This window comes from Triticum aestivum, chromosome 1D (genome assembly GCF_018294505.1).
Source record: "Triticum aestivum cultivar Chinese Spring chromosome 1D, IWGSC CS RefSeq v2.1, whole genome shotgun sequence".
Lineage (NCBI taxonomy): Eukaryota > Viridiplantae > Streptophyta > Magnoliopsida > Poales > Poaceae > Triticum > Triticum aestivum.
In genome coordinates, this window is record NC_057796.1 from 130921422 (window position 1) to 130930593 (window position 9172).

Below are 9172 nucleotides of genomic sequence, written 5' to 3' on the forward strand. Positions count from 1 at the left end.
ACTGTACGTGCCTTTTTCAGGTACTGTTTCTAATCCAGTTTTCAAACTGTTTGTCAGAACAAGACATAAAAGGCACTGTTTTTTATCCAGATTTTAAACCGTTTGTCGGAACAAGACGTGTCATACGCTGTTGGAAAGCTATGAAACAGGCAAAACTTTGCCATGTTGAAAACTTTTCGTTTGTCAGAACAAGACGTGTCATATGCTGTTGGAAAGCCTATGAAAAGGCAAAACTTCGCCATGTTGAAAACTTTTCGAAATTTTACATAGTTTAAGAGCAGTTTTAAAAATTGTGCGGCGCACGACGAGTGGCAACGAGCGCATTTTCGTGATTTTTTCTAAACCACTCGTCGGAATGAAGCAAATGATACGCCGTTGGAACAAAAATACGCTCGCTGCCACTCATCATGCGCCCCACAATTTTCAAAATTACTCTTAAACTGTGACGAATCTCGAAAAGTTTTGAGTGCTTGCAAAGCTATTATAAAATGACAATGTTCAACGACAAAACTTTGCAAGCACTCAAAACATTTGTCAAAGTTTGAAAAAAAACATGTTCTTTTCTATTGTTCATCAAGAGGACTTTCGAATCAGCTCTCTCTCTCTCTCTCTCTCGTATGCTTTCTTCTCCCCGAAGCTCTCACCTGTTCTTCTGCTCCTGCTCAGCCAATCATACTGAGGCCAAGGAATATTACACCTAAATGAATATTCACGAAAGTAGCAGGCTGTCTTTTCTTTTGTGTTGTGGTGGCACAATTTGCAAGATTATTCCAGGCAAAATCACTGTCTAATGTTCGTTTCCCATTCATCACTTTGTTCATACAAGGAAAGGATATCCCTCTTATAATTTCAGTATTATCGTTACATTGATGTTACATGTGACTATCTGACAGGAACACATCATGTAACCGCTTCTGGAGCTGAATTGCAGTAAGGGGTGTGCAAGCAGATGAATCTGGTGGACATCAAGCACACCCAAGCAAAGCCAAAACCTATCAGGAGCCCGCAGACGCTCTTCCTCGCGTCCAACCGCAGCGAGCGTCTGAAGACACGGCCAAAGCTCGGGATCAAAGCCCCGCATGCAATCACCATCCAATAGTCCAGTCCATCATAGCCAATCTTCGCAAGGATTGCACCGATGGCCGCGCTTGGTCCCGCAAGCCCGGTCAGAGCTGCAGCTGCCAAGGCTCCTCGCCAGCTATCAGTGGCACCATATACACAACTAGCAACAGCAGCACCCCGTGGTAGGCCGTGAAGAGAGACTGGAAGAACCATGTAGCGGCCTAGACCAGATGCCTTGCGTGCTGCCACACCAAGTGCAAGCCCTTCGGCGTAGGCGTGAAGGAAGACGCAACCGCAAGCAAGGAGCGATTGCTGTGTGAGGACACTAAGAGAGAGCCCGCTGGAAGATGTAATGACATTGACGGATGATTTCTTGTGTTTAGCAACCATAAGGATGCTTGCTTCCACGAGATGGTAGAAGACGGAACCTCCTAGCAGGAGGAACAAGGTGGTGAAGAAACCCATCTTTAAGGACGTCACAAGTTGCAATGGCCTCCATGAAGCAAGACGGAAGGCAATGCCAGATGCTACACCAGTAAGAAGAGGGTGTGGCATGTTGAAGGCAAGTGAGAACGCGACAAGTATAATTCCTCCAAAAAGTGGACCAAGACCAAATACAAGTGATACCAAAAAGCCTGATGTATCTTCCAAGCTAGATCAGAACAAATCAACAGCATCAGTTGAAAGTTGTACTAGTCCAAGTAAGATCCTTAAATAATATAAGAGGCAATTTACCCGTGGCCATCCGTGAATCCCTGAAGCACGGTACTTAATGTTTCCATAAAAGCAACAGCAAGTGTTCCAGCAGAGGCTACTTGAGATGGAGTCGCTTCCTGCATGTAACACAGAAATGCTCAGGACTGCATTATAAAACCAATGAAAACAACAACTTCAGTCACCAATTTCTTGATGACAAAAGGGCAGTCACCTTAAAAGCATCAGGAAGAACCTCTGCAATAACAATCCATATCATGCACCCTGCAGCAAAACCAGTACAGAAAGGAAGCACCTTCTGAAATGCATCGGCACAAAGGAATGCAGGCACAGCAACAATTGGCTATATTTACCAAGGAAAATGAAACAGGGTCATCAGAGTGTAAAGAAAATAATGTAACCACCAAATGTAACTCAAAAGCGGAGATCAACTTTGAAAGCTGTTGCAGATAAGCATATGAGCATTTCATTCACAAAGTAATACTAAGAAAAAGTTGCACGTGTAAACAGCTGTGGCTGTCCTTTTTAAGAGAAGAAAATAGTACAGAATTTATTTGTACAATGCCTATAAATAAATAGTGATTGTTATACGATTTAGTATTTAAGATCCTTTGTGATGCCATTTCTCTAATTGCGCTTCTTTGAGATGTTTGATGAGCTCGTTTCCACAAGTTCATTATAAATATGACTCCTTTCCAAGATGTGAACTGTTATTGTTGATTTGTCAATTAGGTTAGGGAGGATTTTGGAGAAACTTTTTGAGCTTCACAGACGGTTACCAAACTAGTATGTGAAGCACTTAGCCTTATTGGACTACAAAAATGGCAACAAAGAAGCATGACATGACAAAGAAAGCACACCTGCTGCGAATACAAATATAGTACTAGTACTCACCAGTGAATCTACCACTGTGATTCATTATGATATTTCAACAATTCAGAGTCTGAGGTCATTAAAATTTAAATTTTCACAGGAAAAATATAATCATTTTATGATTCATGAGAGTGTGCAACGCTATGGTGCATGTCAACTGTACTTAGGAGTTAGGACCTTAAGTCTTTCACCACTTTCTAGCACACATACATAAACCAACATACTGTTTTGCACAAGCAAACAAATAAGCAACACACATGGACACAAAAACAAACATACAAAAGAAAAACGATACTAGTTAATTTCACAAATGAATTCTCTTGTTCCAGCTCAAAAATATTTTAAACGAGGGTTTTAATGTGGGGAGGCGATTTGGCTCGGGAGTACAGATGAACTTGGTACCTGGACCTTCAAGTTTGAGTGCGGGGTGTGTGCCGAAATTAATATCGTGTAAGATAAGGTGGAGTGGAAAATGAGGTATTGCATTCAGCTTATCATGATGGGGTATGTCTAGCCCGCCAGCCAACAGAAGCGCTGGGTTGCAAATGTTACCAGCAACAGTGCTTGCGGCTTTGTTGACGTCCCAACTTATGTACTGCTGGTGCACGAAAATGAGTCCCGCCTGGAGAGTGGTTCAGAATTTTTTGGTAAGGCCCAAGAGCTGCTAACGTGTCATAAACGTAGTCGCATGGGCCAGATTAGTGAAGAACACACGGGTAAGCATCATGTAGGGTAAGGTGGTCGAGAACTGTGTAAACAGAGCCAGTCCTCTTCAAACCTGGGCTGGGGCCATTTTTTGGTACTAGGTGACCTGGCAATTGGGTCGGGTTTGGTCAGGTCGACCTCAACCAGACACATGCCCGAACCCACTATCGGGTTCATCCCAAACCCACAACCCTACCCATGGGTCTAAGTTTAGACCCATGCCCGAACCCATCAGGTAATCTGACCCAATTGGGCACTATCGGGTGAGCATTGAAGAATAATTATCATACTTCACATTTATCTCTGACCAACATTCCATAGAATAAGGATATTTTTTGTATGTTAAAATTGTTCCTTGCAGCACCGCCTACAGGGCTTGCCCATCCCTATCTCGTTAGCTACTCGAGGTGGTTACTTGCTTTATATGAATTGGATGCACCAGGGTCTTGGTGCCATGCAACTGGCACATCTCCTATGGACCGATGACTGAGCAATTTTTGGCCCATGAAACTTGATTTGTGTCGATGAAGGGAAGAGCAAAGGACTAGCTATGCATACACATTGTGTTAGTCTTGGACTTTTGGCCTACTTGCTGTACTTCTTTTTTGCATTGTACTTGATGTACATTGTTGGCTTGCCTTTAAATAATTGTACAGATTTACTACCCATTATATAGAGTATACATAGTGTATATTTTTCCTAAAAATACATCTTATATAAAATGTACTATTTATAATTAGGACACCTTTCGGTATTTGGGGTCAATGTTGCAGGAGGATGGGGGTATTGATGAAGATGTGAACCATCGAATCAAAGCCGGATGGATGAAGTGGCGCCAAGCTTCTGGCATTCTCTGTGACAAGAGAGTGCCACAAAAGCTAAAAGGCAAGTTCTACAGGACGGCGGTTCGACCCGCAATGTTGTATGGCGCGGAGTGTTGGCCGACTAAAAGGCGACATGTTCAACAGTTAGGTGTGGCGGAGATGCGTATGTTGAGATGGATGTGTGGCCACACGAGGAAGGATCGAGTCCGGAATGATGATATACGAGATAGAGTTGGGGTAGCACCAATTGAGGAGAAGCTTGTCCAACATCGTCTGAGATGGTTTGGGCATATTCAGCGCAGGCCTCCAGAAGCTCCAGTGCATAGCGGACGGCTAAAGCGTGCGGAGAATGTCAAGAGAGGGCGGGGTAGACCGAATTTGACATGGGAGGAGTCATGAGTTGGTTGCGAGATCTTATGGGTTTCACCTCTAGCCTACCCCAACTTGTTTGGGACTAAAGGCTTTGTTGTTGTTGTAGTAAGAATAGTTAATCGGGTTACCAGTGGGTGAAGTCGACGACCCATACACTACCCATTCGGGTCGGGTGCACCCATGGGCGCCTGAACCCATGAGCATGATTGCCAGCTTGATGCGGGTGTGCAGCTACCATGGAGTTTCCCCTAGGTCTAGGCAACAGGTATGTGCCTTGATGTGTATGGTGCCTGGATTATGTTTAGGATGTAATCTTTTTGACTCATCATGTGTTAGCAGCCTGCCAATATTTGGCGATGTGACGTAGAGAGATTGGACGGTTCTCCGGTTCGTGATGATGCCGACAGCCTACAGGGTTGCCATGCACCTTCCCCGACACTTGCCTTGGCCCTTGTGGGCAGGCAGGATCTGCGAGGAAGTTGCAGAAGGTGAAGGTTGGGTGGACCATGAAGAACTTGGGGACCTTGATGGGATACAGAAAGGTGTGGAGGAACATAAATTGGCAATGATTCATCGACGGGAGACAGCGAGCCGGCGGTATCTGCAGAAACGACAGGGAAAATGGACCCTCAAGCCTCCAGGTGGAAAAAGAAGTATGTTCCAAATGCTTCAGTCGATGAATTGTTCACCTATTTCGTACAGATTTCTGAAACATACCATTCCATACAAGGGGAAGACGAATTAGGCCGCAATCTGAAACCACTTGAGTTTAGATGAGTTCTCACATACTGAAGTACAAAACAAAACTGCAGTTTTTAACTTCAGGGATTTTGTGAACCATGCCCCAAAAAATTAAGTGGGTACCAACTGTGGCATAATGTAAGTCAAGTGCAGTAGTGTCATGTCAGTTGATGAGTCCAACTTGCTCTTGCAGAGTGGGGAGTCACCCTAAAGACCACACAGCTTGTCCTAACAAGGAGTATATGATTAGAACGCTGAAGGAAGAAGACACCATGGACTCGGTATAGCCAGATTCAGGGGAGGAAGAAGGTGTTAGCTGGGAGGCTGGTTGGGTCTTTTAATTACTAGGGAACCTCCTGGCATTCACGGCAAACCACCACGTCGGTCCACGTGTGAGTACTACGCGGTGAAGAATCAAGCTGCTGTCTGTACTGACACAGAAGAAATGGAGCAGCCCGTATTAATGTCTGGTACATGAGGTCTACCACTGTTCAATTTTTTTGTAAAAAGGACGAATATGCACTGGAATGCAGCTACGGTTAACAATCTCAAAGGTCCAGATCCCAGACTCATCTGGACCTGGGAGCCAAACCGATTATCCGATTCAGTATTATTTTTCTAGTTAAGAAACAAGGAATTAATATAGCTATAAGTTGATGAATGTTCCATGACTGAATGAGGATGATGCGTGTATCAAATAATACTTTCATATTTCCACTCGATGACAGCAAAAGAAAACGCACCTGTGGTAAAGATGTTATGATACTCCATAGCATTGCTTTTTGTGGGGAGACACCCCTAGATGATAGTACCATGCTTACAGCCAGGCCTTCAGGTATGTTGTGCACTGCTATAGCTATAGTAACTAAAAGACCTTGAGATAATCCTTTTGACCCAACAAAGGAAACACCAACACCGGAACCCTCGCCAAACGAATGGAGTGTCATTATTCCAACAACAAGAATAACTTTACTTGCATCTGCACCTTTTATATCCAACATACTTACTTCTCCATGTTGCTCAAGAATCTGTGATCAACGAAATGAAAGATACTGTATCATCTAAAGGAAAATATAACCAAAATGAATGGAGCAAAATATATTCGCTAATGCTGAAAACACAGCTAGCATCCTGAGCTGATATGATGCTAAATGCGGTTAACAAGTTTATTCTAGTGGCAATTCAGATTGTTGAACTGGCACAGCAACATGCACACCAGCCATGCATTGACATTTAAGGTTTCAGCTCAGGTAACCAGAATAATCTTATCAGCAGTCTAATTCTTTTAAAGCAAGATAAGCCTACACGAGGGTAGTTACTAGTGTAGACACATAACGAGTACCATGTTCACATTAACCTACTTAGGCATGAAAATGGCAGCACTGCCAATAGACCCGCCAAGCCAAGCCCGCCAGCAAAATAATCACGAAGTGGCTCTTTGTGGGCAACTGCTAAGTTAAGTGGGCACTTGCGGTTGCGGTGGAGCTACATGAGGCACAATGTTAGCTGGTAAGCCCGCATATGAGCACTCAACATTAGCTGCAGTACAACCAAACATAAACTAACAAACCCTTTGAAAAAAGATATTCGCTATCACTTTCTGTCAAAACACACACTAACGGTACCAAGTTGTAGACTTGTAGTTACATAAGAGTATATATAGCTAGCTCTCTCTTTACGGTTTTGCATATACGTGTCCATCCTTTCCTGCTACAGTGGCCATTCCTTTCCTGCCACGTTAGCTGTATGCAGCATACCACTTCCCTGCGGTACAGGGCCCATCAAGGGCATGCACTCGGCACAGAGGCTGATGCTCAACGTTGACGAAACGGAGCTGTACAAGGTCATGCCGACGGATGTTCATCGGCTGGTTCAAGGAAAATACGGTCTCATTCTACACCCATTCGAGGCGAGTGAGCACCACCGAAAAAGTTTGGTCTGCCAGGAGGTATTACCGTTCGCGAACTGTGTGACCAAAACGTGGGAATGACCAGCATTGAGCATCCCTCAACAAAAACATCAGACGAGACGGGCGTAGGAAGCGGCATGCTGCTGACCACTTTAAGTGGGTATGTCCATCAAACTGGAATAAACGCTGTGAATACCAACAGCATCTAAGCAGCTAGCACAATGCCCACATAAACAAATTTCGGCCAGAGCAGACTAATGTGTTCGGCCCGCTGGACGTGGCACTTCATCATGAAACCTAATGATTTTGTTTAATTCTTTCACTGAAACATCCAGCTGACTTGACTAGTGCACTTCCTTCAACTGCCTGCGCTTCAGACTTAACCCTGGCAGCTACAAAAATTGTGGATCCAAGACTATGTAAGTAGGCTCATACTGCTAAACCATCAGCATGATGACAGATACTTGGACAGAAGAAAGCCATCTCGGAGTAAACTAAAGTTTTTTCTTTCTTTCGACTATAATAGTTGTGCTTGTATATCTGGCAATAAATTATTCGATGTAAATGATCAATGATATCGCTAAACGACAAAGAGTATGAAGCAAGATTTACCTTCTTGCAAAGCCAAATAAAGATCCCTCCACTCAAAATCCCAAAAACAACCCAACTCCCACTGCCGTACATCTGCCCTTCCTGCACAAGATCAAAACTTGCTGCCAACATCACCCCAGCTGCCAACCCATTGCAAAGGCCCGCCCATTGGGCCTCTAGCTCCAGGAAAAAGAAGGGAACTGCTCCCAACCCTGTTGCTGCAGCCATCGCAAGCGTCGACCATGCAACAACATACACCGACACCCTTCCACTTTGGGACACATCATGTCTACCAGCATCCTCTAGCTTCAGATCTGGTGCCTCCTGTGTTACACGCACATGACCAACCTCGGTCTGGGCAACCGCTGAAACTTCCCCAATGAGTAGGAAGAGCAGGCAGACTAAAACCACTCCGACTTTTCTATCCATGGTTACTTGTGCTTCAGATATTCAGCAAGCTCATAAGCCCCGCGCAGAATCAGGGCATTGGCCATAATAACAAATTCATCCAGTAGTTACCTCAACACCCGCCTCAGTCTTGCAACAAATTATTCATGATTCCTGAATGCAACTGCAAGAAAGCTCCAATCCTGCAAGTCGACATTTGACACGGTTAGATACAACAAACAGTTCACGGATTGAAGAAAAACTTTCCCCCGTGGGCGACAAGCTAAGGACGCCAAGATTCGGGTCAGGCACATCCATGACGACGCCCACTCCACAACAAGCCGGTCCAACCAGTTAATCCAAGGAAAGATCCAAGCTTTACGCAAGAAACCAATGCCAGGGCGTGGAGCATAAGTCAATTACCTCGATTCGTGGGTGGATGCGCTTCCAAAGAACCTCCCAATTCGACCGAATGGAGGGGCCCGAATTGGGGTGTTCAATCGGTAGCGGCGAGCCGCCGGACCAGCAGGATCAGTGGAGAGTGGAATCGGTGGGATCTAATGGTGAAGAAACCCGAGAGCGGAGAGGGAAGAGAGGATATAGGGAAGGCTGGCAGCTTGCGGCGCACACGGGTCTAACTACCGTGACGGTCGGTCGCCGCAGGGAGATGTGCGAGGCAAATTTGACAATTTTAACCCGGAAACGAAATAAATTCACAGAATGAACTGGATGCGAAACTATTTCACACCCCTAACCCTTTTGTGTAGCGCCCGTCACGCCGGCGCCACACCCTACGGTGCAGCGCCTAGCTCCGGGGCGTTGCACCTCTGTCCACCGTGGCAGCCCATGGGCCCGCACCCAGCAGTGCAACGTCTCCGAGCTAACCGCTAGGCACTACACGTGTAATGTGCAGCGCCTAGCGGCTAGGCGCTGCACTGTGACTTATCTGCAAACGCGCCAGCCCTCTCCTCCCCCACCCTCCCCATTGCCAGTT

At 45.3% G+C, this 9172-nt stretch overlaps 1 protein-coding gene across 1 annotated transcript; it reads right to left on the reverse strand.

The window, feature by feature from the left end:
• Nucleotides 1-784: 784 nt before the first annotated feature.
• LOC123180741 (putative zinc transporter At3g08650) lies at nucleotides 785-8852 on the reverse strand. Its single transcript, XM_044592868.1, has 6 exons — nucleotides 8602-8852; nucleotides 7813-8381; nucleotides 6035-6319; nucleotides 1991-2119; nucleotides 1798-1895; nucleotides 785-1714 (listed from the first exon to the last, which is right to left on the reverse strand). The coding sequence occupies exons 2-6, from the start codon at nucleotides 8218-8220 to the stop codon at nucleotides 901-903; spliced, it is 1734 nt and encodes a 577-aa protein (XP_044448803.1). The 5' UTR covers nucleotides 8221-8381; nucleotides 8602-8852; the 3' UTR covers nucleotides 785-900.
• Nucleotides 8853-9172: the final 320 nt, after the last annotated feature.